Genomic DNA, 21,921 nt, shown 5'->3' on the forward strand with positions numbered 1-21,921 from the left:
AGTAGTACAGATTTATTATTTTTATCAAAGCTCGTCATCCGTGTCGATATGCAGAGTACACCCGAGTAGAGATTAACTTTTTCGTCCACTGTGCCAACATTGGGGGGGATGGGGTTGGCACGGAATGGTTGCTGGGTACGTTGTGTGTGTGTGTGTGTGTGTGTGTGTGTGTGTGTGTGTGTGTGTGTGTGTGTGTGTGTGTGTGTGTGTGTGACATTTATATCAAACCTTTGTGTGTGAATGTATGCATGTGTTTATGTTTGTATGTATGTATGTATCTATCTACCTATCTATCTATCTGTCCATCCATCTATCTATCTATCTATTGCCAGTGACTAGAAGAAAAGCGTAAGGGTCTATCTCATCATACCTACTCGTAAAACTCTTAAAGTACACAGACAGTAGTAGGTCTGAGCTGGGCACATTTACACAAGGAATTGACATTTAACTTATTTGCTGTTGAGAGAGAGAGAGAGAGAGAGAGAGAGAGAGAGAGAGAGAGAGAGAGAGAGGGAGAGAGAGAGAGTTTATCCTAGTAATGACTCTCCCTCTTCATCAACTCTTTTCACTAATTACATTGAGAAATACACCTTTTAAAACCAAGTGCTAATTTTTTAAGATCTTCCCTACCATGAAATCAATGTAATAAATTTTGGTTGCCTTCAGACGATTTCCTTCAGCTCAAGATCTCCTCACTGATGGAAAAATATAAACCCCTGAAGCCGAGTGACGTATTTGTGGGCTTATTCTTGCTTCTTTCAGGCGGGTTTATTTTGGGGGGGGTTTATTCATCCTTTCAGTCCGATGACGGGATTTTTTCCTACATTACTAGTAGTGTTGTGACAGTGAGACATGTGCTTTATTCAGCCGCCACTCTAGGCAATAAAATAAAATAAATAAATAAAGTAGCAGCAGTGTGATTAAAAAAAGGCTTAAAAATGGTGAAAATGTCAATAAAATAAAATGAATAAAAAATAAAGCAGAGGCCGTGCGATTAAAAAAAAAAAAAAAAAAAAAAGGGGTTTTGAAAATGAAGAAATATTAATGGGATTCGAAATTCTGTCCCCTGAAGGGTAAACGAGATGTTTTATCCATAACTGCACAGCATTAATGAGGGTACGGGTGTGTGTGTGTGTGTGTGTGTGTGTGTGTGTGTGTGTGTGTGTGTGTGTGTGTGTGTGTGTGATCGGCAGTTGAGAGAGAGAGAGAGAGAGAGAGAGAGAGAGAGAGAGAGAGAGAGAGAGAGAGAGAATAATGGCATTGAAGGATTTTAATGGAGATGGGAGAAGATAATGAGGGTGAGAGAGAATGAGTTGATGGAAAAATAATGGGATTAGTGAGAAAAATGGAGTTAGGGAAGAAAATGGGATGAGGGAAGAGAATGGGGTGAGGGAAGAGAATGGGGTGAGGGAAGAGAATGGGGTGAGGGGAGAGAATGGGATGAAGGGAGAATAACAGGGTGTGGGGAGAATAATGGGGGTGAAGGAAAATAATGGGTATGAGGGAGAATAATTGGGGTGAGGGAGACTAATGGGGGTGAGGAGAATAATGGGGTGAGGGGAGAATAATGGGGGTGAGGGAGAATAATGGGGGTGAGGAGAATAGTGAGGTGAGGGGAGAATAACGAGGTGAGGGGAGAATAACGAGGTGAGGGGAGAATAACGAGGTGAGGGGAGAATAATATGAGAGGGGAATAACGGGAGTAAGGAGGAGAAGGGGGAAAGTGAAGAGAGGGTGAAGGGAAAGTGAGGGGTATTTAGTGAGGGGAGAGAAACAAAGACGAAATGAGGGGAGGATAATGGGAGTGACGGAGGAGTGAGGGGAGAATAGTAGGAGTGAGGGGAGGATAGTGGGAGTGAAGTGGGAGTGAGGGGAGGATAGTGGGAGTGAAATGGGAGTGAGGGGAGGAGATTGATGGGTGAGTAAAAGTGAAAGGGAGATTAATGGAAAGGTAAATGGACTGAGGGGATAGAACAATGCGAGTGAGGGGAGTGAGTGGGGAGTGAGGGGAATCAGCCTGGGGAGCTACTGGGTATGAGGGGAGAAGAGGGGAGTGTTCATCGTAGACCTAGTGAAAGTTGAACAAAGCCAAGTGTTGTAAATGATGTAAGTAAGGTTAATAAAGTCACCATCATGCTTTATTTCTTGTCTTTGTTAGTAGCGTTACGTGTTACAAAATCTTATCGTTACATTATCCTTTCTTTGTACTGGGTTACAGAATTACATAGCAATCACATACTGTATGTTAGTTTTATTATTATTCATTACTTAGCAACTCATCTGTGCTATACTGCTATACGGTATACTGCATCATAACTTTCTCTCTCTCTCTCTCTCTCTCTCTCTCTCTCTCTCTCTCTCCCTTCTCAAAATATATCCACATTTGGCACACGGTAATACTCTTTTCATATCATCTATTCAATGTCGATATTACGATATTAAAGAGATGGAAACACAATACGAGTATAGGGGAATATTAGCTCTTTCTCTCTCATGGATGCACGGGGATCTTTCATTCACACAAACTCCACGAAATTTTTGTCCAGTCGAGAGAGATCTTAGCAATGGAAGGGATTAAGAACAAAATCAAAACACACACACACAAGAAACAAACAAACAAACTCGCCGCACCGCACTCCTTCCACTTCTCCACTACTGCACTTCGTTTACACCACAATTCCACCTTTACATAATTCACCACACCATTTACTCCACCGCTTCCACACCACATACTCTAATACTTCACATCTCTCCCTTTCCAAACCACATCTTCACCTCCCACGACAGCAAAACAGACCACACCACACCAAACACATTTCATCCCTCACAGCAACACATCACACCACACCACGGACCTCTAGGCACACCACACCATCCTTTTTCATAACCTACCACCCTCAAACATCATCATCATCATCATCATCATCATCATCACCTCATATGCACCTTACAGCACAGTACCCTGCTCTAATGCAAAAGTTTGATAGTTACTCCCAATCCTTTATGCAAGCAACCGGTCCACTCTGGAGCTGTCTCCCTCTGTTTGTATTTCCTCCTGCCTACGGTCTCCAGTCTTTCAAACGCAATGTGTCCAGGCACCTTGAAACGAACGGATCTTGAATTTGGCCCTCTGTTACATTTTTTTTTCTTTTTTCGTTGGAGGGAACGATTTTTGCGAGCTCCTGGCTTTTGGTTCCTTCTTTCTTGCATATAAAAAAACACCACATCATCATCCATCATCCAAACATCATCATCATCATCCAAACCACACCACCTCCCTCCTCTCGCAACTCATTATCAGTCATCTTCTCCCTACCTAACAACACAACACACAGCCGTCATCCATCAGCATTATCACCAACTTCACTGCACCGTCCCTCGCGATGCCAGGCCGCCTTGAAATCAGGATCCTTTTTCGTCAGTGTGAGAAATATTGCTCGATGGATGCTTATGCAGTTCTAGTTTTTACTGATTTTCACCGCGTCACACCGCCCATTGGACAGATGTAGGTAGTGTTTTAAGACTATGTGCCGTATTCTTGCCCATTCAGGATAATTTACTCATACAGCACCTTTTCTTTACTGATTTACTCTTATTTTGATTATTCTACCTCAGTATTATTTTGTATTTTCTTTTTTACCACTGATATAGATTGCATTAATAATATATAAGAATACAGTGACGTACCGGGCACAGAAGTGAACATGTAAGGAATAGGTGTTACAAACTATATTTAACTTTGAAAAAAAGGGGGGGAGGCCTTCGTCATAACTGGTCCTGGTGGGCCGACTTGACCTAGGACCGACTCATCCTCCCTGTGATTCGAACCACATACAGGCCAGACACCAACTACACTCTCTTCACTCAGACCTGGCCTAAAATTGCCATCTCTCCACCATGAATGGTAACAACATATTAACACTAACATATGATGCCAGTCACGAAGAAGTGCCATGAAAAGGGTGAAGAGCCGCGGCGCTGTCTTCTTTTCCCAATGAGCTATGTTGAAACTGGTTAACAGAAGACGGAAATCAGGGCCAGAGTCAAGTGAAAATGGGTATACAGTCATTAGCCACAGATCCTTAAAAGATGAAATGTTCTGCGACTCATGCATCTCTAACCATTGAGGCAGCACAGTGAATATATGTTACACTCATTATTACACTCATTCTCATTATTTTCACACCGCATAGCACAACACAGTACACCACATCATATCGCTGTCACGCATCTCCCACTCCACACTCATCATCAGTTCCCACTCACAACTATCTTACAGCCAACTACACCACAGAACGCCACATTCCTGATTCGCCAGCAACATACTCGCTCTGACATAAACCTATCAGTACACCACACCACTCCATACTTCACAGGACACATCACAGCTTTTCAAACACACGTCACATCACATCACATCCTTGTCACACATCACCATCATCATCACCTCCGTTGCACCTCACAGTACAACCCTCCAAAGCACAGCACACCACTCCGCATCACACTACAGCCCTGTCTCACTGCAGTACAGTACATCTTATCACCGAACACTACCTCTCTACCACACATCACCACACCACATCAGACCACAACAACCTCATCAGTGTCTCCATTTTCAGCACACCTCAACATTACCATACAGCACCACTCCACACCACACCACACCAGTCCCTTGCCTCTCATCATCAACGTCCCCCATTCGGCGCCCCTCACAAAAGCACACACCGATGTCTTTTGTTGGCCTGTGCAGAAAGTGGATTTACGGCTGCTCTTACTGCTGCGGTGAACACGTCATTGAGGCCCGTCATCGTCTTGGCAGAACACTCCACGTACTCTGACACGCCCAGAGTCTTGGCTAGCTTCTTGCCTTCCCCGCGGCTCACCATCTTCGTGTCAGAAGGGTCTTTGCGCAGATCGCATTTGGTGCCTGAGGCGGGAAAATGTGGAGGTCAGCAAGAGTGAAGTAAATGAGGACGTGGGTTAACATAGGTACATACACAAACCATCATCATCATCATCATCATCATCATCATCATCATCATCATGTTTATGTCGCAGGGATTTTCCAGAGGTTGCTTTTGGTGCCTGAAGAAGAAAAATGTTGAGGTGAATGTTCATACAGATACATATACCGAAGCATCTATTGATACAGATCATCATCGTCATCATCATCATTATCATTATCATCATTCAACTCTAATTCCCACCTAAAAGATTGAGTGAGAATGAATCCAGAAATAAACACAGAGACGCAAAAGGGAAAAAAAAAAATACAAGGGGAAATGTGAGGAAGTGGTTGAACCTGGTGCCAGAGGGAAATATAAAAAAATTGTGGTGATACTTTAGTTGGAGAGAATGAAACTGGAGACGGAAGTTACAGCATTAAACTGGAGACTGTACTAGATCTCCTTTCTTATCTGAAAGGAAGAAGGATGGAAAAAAGAATGAGGTTGTAACTGGAGAGACTGAAAATGGTGATATTGAAATTGCAGAGGCTGAAGCTGAAGAAGCTGTAATTGGAGAGGTTGTATTTGGAGAATGACTGGAACTGGAGGTTAAAGTTGGGTGTTAAATATGGAGGTTAAATTTGGAGAGTATTTAGTTTGAATTTGGAGTCTAAGGAGGAAAAATTGTGTTGGAAGGTGGTTAAAGAGGCTGGCATTAGAGGATGCCAGTTGATGCAGAAGGGAAGAGGAAACAGAGAAGCAGGATGTAGGAGAAGACAAGAGACTAAAGGAAGTTACGGTCCTTAAGCTATCCATATATGTATACCAAACCACACACACACACACACACACACACACACACACACACACACACACACACACACACACACACACACATCCCTTCAGTCCGATGACATTATTTCTATTTTATTTTTGCTACTACCAAACGACTTTCTTAAATTTAGCATAAGTTTCTAGCAGTAAAGGACTGACGAAGAACAGATTTAAATCTTCCATTTCGAAGTGTCTCCAAAGTGTAATAAAATCGCCTAGTGACGGCAATGAAACTGAAAATACAGTACGTCACCGGGGTATAGAACGAAGTGACGCAAAAAACTGTTCTGTTAGCGGGTGTGAAAAACGCAGACAATATACATACATACACACTGTATATACATATATATATATATATATATATATATATATATATATATATATATATATATATATATATATATATATATATATATATATCGCACACAATTATCACGAAACAATTAAAACTTTAGAACATGTGAAAAACGTATGTACAGTCACGTTTGCCTCATTAAATTTTTGACAGCGACGATCTTTATGGCATCCGTTTATTTTAAAATACAAATTATTACTGCCATATGTAACAGAAATCTTTCTCTGAATTTTATTACCTGTGTTCCCTCTCTCTCTCTCTCTCACACACACACACACACACACACACACACATGCCATAACCTGAACGTACAGCTTTACCCCACACCCCGCTGCTGTATTCATTAACCCTGCCTCGTCTACTAACCCCACAACCTAGCCTGACCCCAAAACCTATCTACAAATTTAACAAGCTAAATTAATGTCACGTAACCATCCAAAGCCCACAACCTAGCTTCACCATATCTAATTTAACCTAACCTAACCTAGTCTATTCACAAAGCGCATAAGCTAATCTCCCCTACCCTATCCTAGCCTAGCCACTAACCCCCACAGTCCAGTCTAACCTATGCTAACTTAACCTAATCAACTAACCCCACAACAACACCCCTCGAACCAAGAATGAATTTTGCACATCATCATCATCATCATCACCACCACCACCATTATTATCATCCATGCTGTGACCACCAAGAAGTACCACAACATCCTCCTCCTCCTCATCATCATCATCATCACAGTCATCACAATCCTCCTCCTCCTCCTGCTCATCATCATCATCCACGCCCTGCTCACCGACAAGTACCCCACCATCATTATCATCATCACCATCATCACAATCCTCCTCCTCCTCATCATCATCACCCACGCCCTGCTCACCGACAAGTACCACGGGGATGCCTTTGCCACACTCGCGTCGTATCTCGGGCAGCCACACCTGCGACACATTCAGGTAGCTGTTCCGGCAGGCTAGACTGAAGCACACCAGGAATACGTTGGTCTGCGGCGATGAGGGGAATTAGAAAGAGTTAGGCTGGGTGGTACAGGGGCGGATCTGGAAATCTTGTGTGTTGCAGGGACGGCTTAGTCAACTTTTGCGAGTAACGTAGACACTTTGCTTCACGAATTTAGTAGTGAACCATGCAATCAGTGGAGGTAAAAAAAAAAACAAAAACAAAATAAAACCAACCAAAACAAACACTATAGAGCATGAATAACGTTATGGGAAGTAGAGAAATTCAGAGTAGACACTGGTAACGTTGATCAAGCCGTCTCCACAACACACGAGACTTGGGCTGCGCAATATCTGGACCACCCTGTATTTCTGAGGAGCTGCCCATAATAAATAGCTAAGAAAAATGTGTTACGAGATCCCCATTGCCACTCAGAATACGAGTTTATATCAGATGTAGACATCAGCGCGACGAGGCCCTGTGTGTGTGTGTGTGTGTGTGTGTGTGTGTGTGTGCTGTACTTCATATTACCACGCAAAAATCTGTCGTTCGCCGAAACAGATCGCCAATTAGGCATTTCGCGGCCAAAATGTTACAAAATTGTCCTCTAATTACTACTACTCCCATTCACAGGTACAAAAAATGGTTCAGGTACGTTTTCAATGGTAAATGTAATGTGCATTAATTACTGTAACGCTAAAGAGCACATCAGAGAGAGTACATGTGTGAGGGATGGAAAAAGTACTGCGTGAATTGTTTTTATTATCTATCTATCTGTCTATCTATTTTGTCATGTATATATCTACTTATCTATCTATATATTTTGGTTAAACTATTTTCCTGACTTTTTTCTGTAACACATACTTCATGAGTTTGCTTTATTTATCTGTCTGTTCATCTCTATCTATCTATCGACCTATCTATCTGTCTATTCATGTATATAACTGTTTATTTATCTATTTGTGCTTAAATATCTACCCATGTTTTTCCTGTATATATCTGTCCATCCATATATCAGAATTCATCTATCCTTCTATATATTCAACTATCTATTAATCTACCAAACTGTTTACTTGCCTTTATATCTACCAGTCGATTTACCTGTAGATTATCCGCTTATCTCACTGTCTATCTACCTGTCAACCTATCGACAAATCTATTCCTCCAACCAACCATATACCTATCAATCCACGTATCTATCTATCGGCATCTCTGGCCATATATCTATCAATCTATCTGATGAAAAAAATAAATACTAGGAGACCATTCAAACGCTTGTGAACTGAATGCTTTGTACATTTCACACAAAACCTAGCATTCCTGATCAAACTAATACTAACCAAACATATCTAAGCTCATTCAAACCAAATTTAACATAACCTGACTTAACCTAACCACGCTAAACATGATCAAACCAAGTCAAACCTATTCCCATCACTCTTCACGTAACCCATCCAAATCTAACACAAGCTGACCTTCGTGAGTAACATCTAACCTGACCAAACTTAACCAATGAAGAACAGATATGCATGGATTTTAAGCAACGGGATCCCAACCCAGCCCCGACATAACCTATAGCCCCAACACACTCCACTACCAACGCCATCCTGATCCTATTCAAGGACCTAACACCTCGCGAACGCCTCCCAACCTAACCTAGCCTAACCTAATCTAGCCTAACCTAACCAAATAAAGCCTACCCAAACCTAATTTAGTTCAGCCCAACCGCGACCATCCTCCCTACTAGAGCCAACCTAATATTAAACTAGGACTCTACTTTCATGTTTTCAAGCCAAGCCAAACCCAGCCCAACCCAATCCAATCCAGCCGCAACCAAAGCCAACCTGGTGATAGGCAAGGACTCTGCACCTATCGAAGGCCTCTTGTCCTGCCGTGTCCCATAGCGTGTAGTGATAGTCCTGGCCGTCTACTTTCAGGCTTCCCGCGTAGTTGTCGAACACTGTGGGCACGTAGTTGTCGTTGAAGGCGCCCTGGGGAAGAGAAAGAGAGAATAGGAGTGTGAGTTAGGTGGGAGAAGAAAGACAGAGGATAGGAAAGAATGAGTGGGGAAGAGAAAGAGGGAGAAACAGGGTGAGTCAGCTGGGAAAAGAAAATGTAAGATAGTGAGTTGGCTGGTAAAAGAAAAAGAGAATGAGAGAGAGAGAGAGAGAGAGAGAGAGAGAGAGAGAGAGAGAGAGAGAGAGAGAGAGAGAGAGAGAGAGAGAGAGAGAGAGAGAGAGAGAGAGAGAGAGAGAGAATGACAATATTACTTCGGCTTTGCTATTATTTCCTCATTTTTCCGTAACTAGAGCATTTTTTCCCCTAACATCAAGGCAAAACCAACCAGCAAGGACCGTAAGCTCTGTGTGGTCTGTGTATCTGTGAAACTAAGTACTTCATAAAAGGTGGCATTTATTCAGCAGCTGCGAGGGACATTTTTCTGATCATTTTCACATTTTTTTTTTTTTTTTAGTAATGTCATGGCGCTGACGGGGTTAATGGGTTCAATTACCAGCTTTATCACTGTCACCAATTAAAATAAGTGGCGACACCCTCTGACATCCTCTTCAAAGGCGGACCATTTTCTGCCCAATTACTTCCAGAGTTAATTACCTTTGACCTTTTAATGGCCTGTGGTGGGGCCTGATAATTCATACCTCGATATAAAATTACCTCAGTCTTTTTTTTTTTTTTTGGCATGTGGGGAGATGATGATGATGATGATGATGATGACGATGATGATGGTGGTGGTGGTGGTAGTGAAGGCGTTATTTTCTCACCTAAGGATGAGCTGAGGTAGGATCCTGAACCAACTAAGAGAAAATACAGACTTGATGGAACTCTTAACACGGCCAGTGAAATGGGCCACGTACTCATTCCCACAGCACTCAAGCCTTCGGAATCCTGGCTCAGTCTCACATCCTTCTCCATCTGCACATTTTTTAAAGTCGCACATCACATAAAGCTGCCAGACAGAATAAATCTGTTGAGAGTCAAGGTAAAAAAAGACGTTTCCAAAAGTTTGTCATGTTCTCCGCAAATACTGTAATTCATGCAAGATCCCATGTCAGTCCCCCAGCCTCATCAATGTCAAAAGTTTGCTCTTTTACACACACACACACACACACACACACACACACACACACACACACACACACACCGCTCGCTGGTGCAGTGGTAACGCTCTCGCTTGCCAACTGGTGGACGGGAGTTCGCGCCTCGCTCAGGTTGCGAAAAGTTTCACTGACGAAGTGGGTGGTTACTGTCCCCCTGGAGCAAGGGGACGGGTGTGTGCGTGTGTGAAGGTCACAGCCTTGCCCTTAGATCGGACTATATGAGCTCTCAGCTCCCTTCCGGGAGGGTAAAAAGCTGACGATCAAGACCATCAAGTGATCCTGACCGACCCGATGAATTACATACACTGGAAACATAAAAGCCAAAGAAAACAGGAATAACACACTCTAAAGTCAGAGAAGGAATAGCTATGAGGGTAAACTACATTCCTGCATTATGAACTGTATTTCCGTGGCACGTAGAACATAATACCGCACAAACACTTCCCAAAGTCTCTGATCATTATTCAGTCTTGGGACGTAAGAAGAAGGCAGAGGAAAAGTTAAAAAAAAAAAAAAAAAAAGACAAATATGGAATAATGTGGGTGCATGTAACAAATAATAAAAATCTGGAGAAAATAAATGCATGTACACGAAATAAATGGAAAAATAAAAGTGAGAAAAAAAAGACGAGATTTAAATATTGCCAGCATTCTCAAAGGCAACATATTTTTTTCTTTGAGCTTATTTTCCTTGTCTGTTCACCACCACCCTCAAGGGGAATGCAAGATGGTCTCCACACAGGACACAGATAAATTTCCGTGTAATTCCATGATAATTAATGAAAATACAGGAACGCAGAATACCCAAATTTGAATGTGAGTATGGCTTGACTTTGGACCCTACAAAATCCTATAAAAGGCCTAAAAAAAGAAAAGCAAAAATGTAGTTGGGAATATTTGCCTAACTCGAAGGAAAAATTGTGCCAAGTTTGAAAAGAACTGATGGAAAAAAATGGCACCAAGTTGAAAATGAGTTTGAAGAAAAGGAAAAAAAGGGAAAGTGCGGCAGGTTCCCACTCTATGCTGAAACCTAACTATATGAAGAAACAAGAATGTGAAGAAAACGAAAATAAGAAAAAGTAAACAAACACAGACACGAAAAAAGTAGACCAAAGAACAAGCCTAAAATGTGAAAAAAGTGACCACGAAGAAAAAAGTTACAATAGAAGTAGCCCACGAAAACTGTCAAAAAAAAAAAAAAAGCCTACGAAATATAAAAACAATGAAACAAAAACACGAAAAATGACAAATTATAGCATGAAAAACAAAAAAAAATGCGGAAAATGACATGCTAAAAAAAAATGCGGTAACAGAAGCCCTTCCTACTGCCTTTTAAACAGACGCGGTTGCCATGGGAACGGGTAGGAAGTTTTCATTGTTGGCCTGGATGCCGGAGGTTTACACAGACACTCTCTCTCTCTCTCTCTCTCTCTCTCTCTCTCTCTCTCTCTCTCTCTCTCTCTCTCTCTCTCTCTCTCCCACTTTCCTCCTCCCTTCCGTCATCTTATCTCCCCATCCCTCCTTCCTTCCTCCCCAGCTACCTTCCTGTTTCTTATCTTCCATTCTGTTCCCAGCGTTACGTTTATCTGCTTTATCTCCTTCTTCTTCCTCTCCTAACCTAGCATAACATAGCACCTAACCTAATCTCTCTCTCTCTCTCTCTCTCTCTCTCTCTCTCTCTCTCTCTCTCTCTCTTATCTTCTTTATTCTGTTTATGCCTGCTATTCTTCTTGTCCTTAATCCTCTCCTCCATTTGTTTCCTTAATCTGCTTAACTGCTTTCTCTCTCTCTCTCTCTCTCTCTCTCTCTCTCCTACGATGAACCTAACGTATGTCTCACTCTCAGCTGAATAAAATCGTCTGGCACTAGCTGGAATAAAATACTGGAGTTGTCCCGACCATGTGAAGGTTAATCCCTCGTTGCCTCAGCTTCCCTGCCTGTCTGAACATACTATTTCACTGTAAATTGACTGGATCGCGACTCATGGTTTCAGGGATGATATTTACACATCATTCATGACACAAAATAATCAAGCATCGTGACTTAACCATATAATTTTAACGAATCATATGGTCGGTAAGCTGATTTTGTGATGGCGTAAAAAGACTTCAGTTATTATTTATTTTTTATTTATCTATTTATTTAGTTAATTAGTTAGTTTGTTAGTTGGTTAGTTAGTTTTTGCGGGTATCGCCGTGACGAGAACGACCGGAAACAGTGGGAATAAGCTCAAAAGAATTGTTTGTGTCTAACCTAAACGTCAATCCAGCATTCTAAATATGACACTTGTCTTTTCTAAAATTTGCTGTGTATTTTTGCACAACAATACGGTTACACTAAATTAGATTATTGAACACAAATGAGAACTAATGCTCGTAAACAAGAACCCAGAATCCCACGAGAATCCAGGAAGCTTATGACTGAAAAGATCGTCTTGAGAACTTGATGAAAAACAAGCCAGGAATCTCCGGAATTTTGCCGGGAAAAAAATAAATGCTCCGGAAAAAGTAAATGCGCAACAATATCCTTCTGTGGCCACGGCTGAAGTCTCTCTTCCTTTCCTCTCTTCCCTTTACTTCCCACATTCTGCCTCAACTTCCTACCTTCTCTACTTCTTTCACTTCCGTACCTTACCTTTCCTCAGCTACACCCATTCAGCTCCACTCAACCCACCCGGCCCTGAAAGACCTCAACTGTCATATCACACACACACACACACACACACACACACACACACACACACACACACACACACACACACACACACACACACACACACACACACACACACACACACACACACTCAGAGAGAGAGAGAGAGAGAGAGAGAGAGAGAGAGAGAGAGAACAAGAAAAGAAATGAAAAAAGAAAAAAAGAAAAAATTGCACTGATAGGTTTACATTTTTGCCTCACACCTGCGTAGACCTCACCTGAGTGGACCTTAATTGACCTATAACACCTGATGGATGTGAAGTAATTGGAAAGGTACGAAACTGATCGGAATGATGTGAGTTGATCTATGAGTGTTTGGGTCCGAACACAACAGAAGTCAAGTACTGTACAAGGTGAGTCAAGTGTGGAAACGAGAAGGAAGACAGGAAGGAAGGAAGGATGGATGGAAAGAAGAGAGAGGCTAGGAAGAGGGAGAGAAAGAAAGGAAAAAGAAGAGGGTGGAGGAGGAAGAAACGAAGGAAGGCGGATGGCAGAAAGATAAAGGAGAGGAAGGAAGAGGGGGAAAAGGAAGAAAGAAAGAGGGTAGGGAAGAGGAAGAGAAGGAAGACGGAGGGTAAGAAGAGGGAGAAAAAGGAAGAATACATTACTAGGAGGAGGTACTGGATAGGGAGAGTTGTATGAGACGGAAAGAAAGAAGGGGAAGGAGGTAGGAAAGACAGAGAAAGAGAGAAATGGAAGAGGAAGAAAGGAGGGAGGGAGAAAAGGATGAGGAAGAATGGAGGAAGAGAGAAAAAGGAGAGGAGGAAAGGATGGAGGAAGCAATGGAAGGGGAAGGAAGGAGGGAGGAAGGAAGGATTTCAGAGGAAGGTAGAAAAATGTGGGAAAGAGAGAGAAAAGGAAAAGAAGGAAGGGGGATTATTCTGAAGTGGCCTTGTCCCCCACACTCCATAAATATCCCAGCTTCTGTCTCATTCTGCAGCATGATTAGAAGGAATTAAATTTGACACAAACGGGAGTAACTTGGCCTAGAATGAACTGACTGGGTGTTGTATCGTCAGTGAATTGTGGACTTAGTAACATCCTTCTTAGCGATTTATTTTTGTACTTATTTATTCTTCACATCACACCTCACTATCTCGTGTTTGTTGTTGAAGGAAAGATATCGATATTAAGAAGACAAAATTACACAGGAGAACGTCAAGGTAATTTCATTCATTCATTCATTGCCAGACGCCATGTATCCCAAACGGGGTGGCCGAGGGCTTAGAGTTAATTGTTTTACAGGGAGGGGCACTAATCCTCCACCAACCCCACTTGACACGTAGGGATAATATGAAAAATAAATGTGGCAAAGTGTGATAACGTACACAGAATAAATCACCAAGGAAGAGGTGGTAAGTACGAAGCCTCCTGTGCCACTTAGAATACTGGGTTCGATTGGGTGTGTCGACCCTCAATGCACCTACCTACACCTGACAACCTAATTACTGATATGACCTCACCTGGACTCACCTGCCTTAGCGTGGCTGGATGTGAAAGACCGGCACGGACCTAATTTAGACCTGAATGGACCTAATTAAAATTTAGCAGACGTAATTAGATCCAAATGAACCTAAATAGACCTCACTGGACCTGTTATGATATATTAAAGCCTATTAACTTGGACTGTTTGCCTCACACTGACAACGCGAACATACATGCACTTTACCCCCCTCCACACACACACACACACACACACACACACACACACACACACACACATAATCTCTCCACTGCAACACTCTAGAGTCTAGCCTCTTCAAGCTGATGACTTCCTTCTCATTTCCTTCCTGACGCTACCAGACGATTTCATTCAGTTCGGCGAAGTCTCCTTCAAAGTAAAGAAAATCGTCTGGGGTCAGCTGAGTAAAAGAATACGTCATTAGAGTGAAGGGGTTAACATTTATATATAATTCTCTCACCACAGATATCCAACTGGCCATTTCGGAATTTTTCGGCTACATAGAAGCTGATAATATCGACACTGAAAATCTTTCGAAGTATAGACATAATACTCGGTGTAACAAGATGCTGCGTCAAGATAGTTTTGACATAATATCAGGTATTTGCTTAATAATACACGGAAGAAAAAGAAAAAAGAGAGGAAAATTACAAGAAACTACTCAAGCACGATAGAAAACTGCTCTGTCTCCGAAACTGTACTCTCCTTATTGACGGCAAAACTGAAGCACAATAACTTCCTTGCTGTTCTGTTAAACTTATTTTCACTGGACAGTATTTATTTATTCTTTTACGCGACTTATGCTGATACTACGAAAATTATCAGTGTCCATATTTTCTGCTTCCTTACGTAGCTCAAAACTTGCAAGTGGTCAATTCCCATTCATACTTCGCAAGCGTGGGCAAAGGAAGATTCTGAATACCACTCTCTCTCTCTCTGGTACAGCCTCCAGTAACCACCTCACCACTAGAAGTTCTTTCGAAGTTAAATAAAATCGTCTGTCGGCAGCCTAATTAAAATGAGAAACAGCATGGGATCTGAGGGGGTACGGTAAGCCTATGGGAATTTACAGGGTGGCCCGTAGATAGCGCCTCACTTAAAACCCCTCCGACGGTATCTGATGTGTTACTGGAACGGCTGAGTATGCTGGTGTGGGCGTAAGTGTGGTAGTGGGAGATGCAGGCCTCTGTTCATTATTAAGTCAAATGTGTCAAACGCCAGTCATGGATTCACAAGTCAAGAACTGACAAGGTATAAACAATGTACCAGTAGTGGCAGTTGTGGTAGTAGTAGTAGTAGGAGGAGGAGGAGGAGGAGGAGGAGGAGGAGGAGGAGGAGGAGGAGGAGGAGGAGGAGTAGCAGTAGAAGTAGTAGTGGTGGAGGTGATGGTAGTAGTTGGCCAGGTAAAAGTGCGTGTACTAAAGCTGACCTGCGTGTAAGCGATGAGTAGGCAGGTCTTCCCCACCTCGCCGTCCCCCACTGTCACCATCTTCAGCACTCGACCCGCGATTGTCATCTGAGGGCAGCAACATGATCAGCACTCAGTGAAAAGTAGTGTTATATCGCTTCATACCACAGTCAGCAGCACCACACAACACCTAGCACCTCCGCACTCGTCATCAGCACCACAGTTAGCACCACGCTACCCCAGTCAACATCACCACACACCACACCAGCCAACATCACCACACACCACAACAATCAGCAGCACCACACCAGTCAGCAACACACAGTCAGCAGCAGCACACCACAGTCAGCAGCTCACCACAGTCAGCATCCACACCAGTCAGCACACGGTGAAGGGAATACTACACCACGTTATAGTCAGCAGCATCACTGTCTGACACTAGTTTATGCAGCGGATAATAACAAATAATAATGATGATGATAACGGTAATAATATGATAATGGCAATACCGTAGAAGTAGTAGCTGTAGTAGTAGTAGTAGAAGTAGTAGCTGTAGTAGTAGTAGTAGTTGCTGCTGCTGCTGCTGTTGTTGTTGTTGTTGTTGTTTGTAGCAGTAGTATAGATTTACTAAATATAATAATAAAAATAATGATGATGGTGATGATGATAATACGAATAATAAGAATAATAACAAAAACAACAACACAACTACGTAAAAAAAACGAAAAACACCTAAACACTTCAATAACCACTGGCCAAATTCAGAAACGCCAAAATGGCCATTCAACTCTCAAAAATAGCACTGGATCCCTTTCATAGCGAGGGAGAGCGTTCGGATCCGATGCTTAATTGTTTATAGAGATTGCGAGGGATTTTGTGGCCGGTACTGTGCCTTCCGCCGGGTTATGAACAGGAAAATATCTATCTATCTATCTATCTATTGCCAGACGCCTCAATCCCGTTTGGGGTGGCCACAAACAAATCTCCTCCACGTCGCCCTGTCCCCCGCCATTTCACTGCCCTGCCCCCAGCTCACACCTCCCTCCCTCATATACCTCTCCACCCCATCCCTCCATCTCATCCTCGGCCTCCCCCTCCCTCTTCCCCCCTCCACCTCACTCACATACACTCTCTTCGTCAGTCTTTCACCCTCCATCCTCTCCACATGGCCAAACCACCTCAGTGTGTTCCTCATAACGCTTCCTATCACATCCACATCCACACCACAACGCTCCTTTATATCCTCATTCGTCAGCCTGTCTCTCCATGTGACTCCAAAGGCTCCTCTTAAATAACTCATTTCCACTGCTCTAACTCTTGACTTGTGTCCTTCCAACAACGTCCAAGCTTCACTTCCATACGTTAGAGTTGGTATCACAATACTGTCATGTAGCAACTTTTTCACTTCCATGCTCACTTCTCTGTTTCTTATCACTGCTTTCAAAGAACCAGCAACCTTTCTTCCCTGCTGTACCCTTTCAAGCATTTCACCCTCCAAACCTCCATCCTTACTCATCACACTACCCAAGTACTTAAACGTACTCACATTTTCCAATTCCTCACCATCCAACCTCGCTGTACATTCACTGACTTCACCTCTCTCAAAGACCATCACTTTACTCTTCCCTACATTCACCTTTAGATTCCGTTTCTTACACACTCTCCCAAACTCTTCCACCAAGCCTTGCAGCTTCCCTTCGTCTTCACTCAACAACACAGTATCATCTGCAAACAACAGTACAGAGAGTTTCCAGACACTATCATCTCTCACCAGGGCCACTCCAAAATCCACTACCCTGCCTTGTACCTCTTTTATTACCTCATCCATGTACAGATTGAACAACCATGGGGACATGACACAGCCCTGTTTCAACCCAACTTTCAAAGAGAAAAATTCACTTAGTTCACCATCCACACGCACTGCAGCCTTCGCACCATCGTACATACTCTTCACAGTATTCAACAACTTCCCATCTACTCCATATATTCTTAACACTTTCCACAATCCTTGTCTATCCACCCTGTCATATGCTTTCTCCAAATTCATGAAAGCTGCATACAACTTCTTTCTCTTCTCTAGAAACTTTTCCACTAAAGGTCTAAGAATGAATATCTGATCTACACAACCTCTTCACTTCCTAAAGCCTCCCTGTTCTTCTCTGACTAATTTATCTGTTCTTTCTCTAACTCTGTCAATAAGTATCCTACCATACACTTTTCCTATTATACTAAGAAGACAAATGCCCCTATGATTACCACACACTTCTTTTTCCCTTTTTCGTTTGTACAAGGGAATAATTATACCTGACTTCCAATCCTCCGGGACTCTACCTTCCTCCCAGGCCAATCTGCACATCTTCCACATCCATTCTACTACTATCTCTCCCCCATGCTTCAGCATTTCACCACACACTCCATCAATTCCTGGGGCTTTCCCCGATTTAACTTTCTTCATTGCTTCCACAACTTCTATCCTACTGATTTCTTCCTGTCTTCTCACCTCCCTCCTTCTCCCAGCCATTCCCCAGCCACTTATACTCGCATTACTTCCATCCTCTATGTTCAACAATTCCTTAAAGTGTTCTCTCCATCTGCTCACTTTTTCTCCCTTCTCCACTAGTAATCTACCATTTTTATCTTTCCCTCCCCTGCTAACTTCACTTCCACCCTGTCTTACTCTTTTCACCTCTCTCCAGAACATTTTCTTACAGTCCCTCCCCTTTACACTCAAATATAAAGGAATAAATAGAAATGTATAAATAACTGAATAAAATGGGATGCAAGGTTTTATAATTATTTTTTATTTATTTTTGTTCGGAGCTACGTCACTACCAACACACCCCATTTTTTTTTTTTTTTTTAAGGTAACAGGTAACCGCCAATCGTATATCCCGGTCCTGACTAATTTTCTCCACACACACACACACACACACACACTCTCTCTCTCTCTCTCTCTCTCTCTCTCTCTCTCTCTCTTTCTCTCTCTCTCTTTCTAATTTGTTACCCCCAGATAATTTTACACATCTTAGAAAAGGCGTTTGTTATTGAAATAGTTTATTAAACGGGTACGTTGTATCTTTACATCTCAAGTTTAATCAGTCTCTCCTAATGTGAAAAAATACCTCCGTAACACTAAATAATAATAATAATAATAAATAAATAAATAAATAAAGTAAGGGAAACATCTCCGGAGTGAAGCAGTTATACTTGAACCAAAAACCTGCACCCATTGTTAGGATCTGAAACGATGTACACCAACTAAAAAAATAAATAAATAAATAAAATAAAATAAAAATAAATACCCTTGTCGTGTGAAATATTACAGTATGACACACGAACCAAAGGATTCTGAACCACCAACAGAACCACATGAACACTGTTTCACTCTAACAAATAATTCGAAAGCTCATCACACCCCGGGGTAATGTTTTTTTTTCTTTTTCTTAGTTGGTGTACTACGACATAGCAATCTCTGGCCCTCACGCAATTTCCAGTCCAATCACTCTACCTTTAGGCTCTGAGTGGTAATAGGAGTGAAATGACTGGCAGGTGATTTAAAAGCTTTGAAGTGAATGTGATGGGATGTGTTAAGATGCAAAGGATTTTAACCATTTACCTTCCAGTCCCCTGGGTTCACATCCTGAAGCTACAATTTCTGCCACGCTATATGTTTGCTGTTCCTCTTGAAGTTTCGGATCAATAAGAAAGAACCAGTATCGGGTATACAGCAGCGGACATTAACAGTGATCAACTTTTTTAGCTGAACAATAGTGAAACTCTTCCATATTACTCTGAAAATTTTTGGGACCCCGGATACCACACAGGGTTTCAGAAATCAATGTTCAGTTTGGTTCATTATCGCAAGGATCTGGCTCGATATAGCACGTCCGCAACTGTACAATCGCCGCCATAAATCCTGATACACCATGGCGATCAGTATCGCGACAGTGAGCAATAACTATCGAAATCCAGTGATGCAGTCTTCGGAATCTATCGAGTAATTTCAGAATACCGTGTAAAGAGCGATAGTAATTTCAGAATACTGTTAAAGATTTTCAAACTTTTTTGATCAATGAGTGGAGCAACATTACCGACCGCATTATTTAACTACGTCATCCTCATTTTTTTACCTTGCATACTGGTTGATGATATTCGACGTAAACTCAAACAAAAAATATCGGACTATTATTATTTATTTTTTTACAGCTCAGGAAAGAGACTCTTGGTGATGAATGACTCACAATAATTGAGATAATGACACAGTTTCCTCGTCGTGCTGTATTCTTTATTCTTCGGTTCGTCGTCGTAGCAGTACAGACAATAATTTTACAACTTCATAGTCCCATCAGGAGCGTAGGGGCCCTGGGCTTGGCTATTTGCTCCCTATATTTAACGCAATAACGACCACTCACAATGTTTACACTAGGCCCAAGAACCAGACTAAAATTTAACTGCTTTACAATTCAGTCAAATGTAAACCACTATTTTAACTACAATTTCGATCAACAGTAAGCCGCTATAATTTTGGCTATAATTTTGGTTAAGTTCTTGTAACAGAGCAGAGCACACTATTATAATCACCCTTCCTGCATCAGCCAGAAAGGAGTTACAGAATACTAGTACATGCAAATTTTTAACATATGAAAAAATCGCTGTAATCTTCACCCCGCCACTGCAAGTCAATTACACTCTCATACCCCAGTTACAGCAACCAACAGGGAGTTACAGCACATTACAGGACAACATAACAAATAATCTTTTCTTCCGACACACATAATAGTCACTGTATTCTTTCGCTCGCCTTTGAAACAACCGCTAGTTACCTCAGTCAATACAGCCTCGTTACGGCGACCAGAAGTGAATTAAAAGATCTCGAGTATGATACAACTACTGATCTTTTAAACACCTGTAACCCAAATACGTAATCCTAATTCTATTCTTCCCACTACCTGGCGATTTTATATACCTTGTGAGACTTGCATAATTGGAGGGGTCAGATAAAGCCTAAATTAGCCACTTCATTACACTGTGTTTAATCTAACTTGGCCTAAAATTGCCATCTCTCCATCTTGAATGCTGAGTGTTAATTGATGCTAGAATAATACTGTGAGTCACAAAAGAGTGCCACAGAAATAATGTAGAGCCGTAGTGTTGTCTTTTTTTTCTGCCTCCTAGCTGCAAGGGAACGAAAATCTAGGCCGAGTAAAAAAAAAAAAAAAAGAAAGAAAGAAAAAAAGAAGAAAAAGGTCGCCCCGAAGATGAATAAAACCGTGAGAAGGCGAAAAGAATGGCACTGAAAACGACCGCCTTTGGCTGATGGATAAAACACAGCTAAATTACTTCCGTCATCTCTTCCTCCTTTTTCCAACAACCGATTACATTCCTGAACCCACCGTTATTACGGCAAACAGGATAGAATTACAGCAGAATATAAAATGGAAGCAAATTACATTATCTAAAGCACATGCAAAAAACTCACTCTGATCACTTACTCGTCTTTTTAACAAGCATTTAATCTGTCATACTCACCATTATTACAGTAGGCCGAAGAGAATTACAGCGAAATGCAACTATAGAATGATTGTGTAAATGTTTATCTTACGCTTTCTTAAAACGCACATACAAAAAATGCTGTAACCTTTTGTAAGTGTTTGTAACGAGACAGTCAAAGCGCAACTGTATCCTGCCGAGGTTGCAGAACGGGGGAGAGGTAGAAGGAGGGGGTTGTTGGAAAGGGGGGGGTAACTAGGGAAGAGGAGGGGGGAAGAGGAGGAGGAGGAGGGAAGAAACGAAGGGGGAGAGTGGAGGGGGAGCTGAGATGATTAGGCGAGGAAGAAAGGGAGGAGGGGAAAGGGAGACAAACAGGGTGGGGGAGGAAGAGGGAGGGTGGATGAGGAGAGAGAGAGAGTGGGGGGGATATCGGGAGGGGGACGGGAGAGAGAGGGGGGGGAAGATAAAAGCGAGATATGGGAGGGGGAGAAGACGAAGAGGGAGTGAGGGAGGGTACTGAAAAGTCGGAGAGGGGGGGGGGGAGTCAGGAAATGGAAGAGATAAAAAGACACTGTTATCTCTCCCTAACACCCCCCATGGCGCACGTTTTTTACTTTGTTTTCACACATCAGAGGAAACTGGAGATG

General features: G+C 42.2%; 1 protein-coding gene across 1 annotated transcript in view; it reads right to left on the reverse strand.

The window, feature by feature from the left end:
• LOC145417550 (ras-like GTP-binding protein RhoL) overlaps window positions 1-21,382 on the reverse strand; it is a 32,245-nt gene extending 10,863 nt beyond the window's left edge. The window contains exons 1-5 of the mRNA XM_080286258.1: window positions 21,314-21,382; window positions 15,806-15,892; window positions 8,932-9,078; window positions 7,014-7,134; window positions 4,764-4,927 (exon numbers count right to left, since the gene is read on the reverse strand). Coding sequence (XP_080142384.1) covers window positions 4,764-4,927; window positions 7,014-7,134; window positions 8,932-9,078; window positions 15,806-15,892; window positions 21,314-21,316 — 522 coding nt within the window. The 5' untranslated portion in view covers window positions 21,317-21,382. The remainder of the gene's footprint in view (window positions 1-4,763; window positions 4,928-7,013; window positions 7,135-8,931; window positions 9,079-15,805; window positions 15,893-21,313) is intronic.
• Between the last annotated feature and the right edge of the window lie 539 nt (window positions 21,383-21,921).

The sequence above is a fragment of the Coenobita brevimanus genome, chromosome 110 (genome assembly GCF_032717465.1).
Source record: "Coenobita brevimanus isolate Jiangsu-jjx chromosome 110, ASM3271746v2, whole genome shotgun sequence".
NCBI lineage: Eukaryota > Metazoa > Arthropoda > Malacostraca > Decapoda > Coenobitidae > Coenobita > Coenobita brevimanus.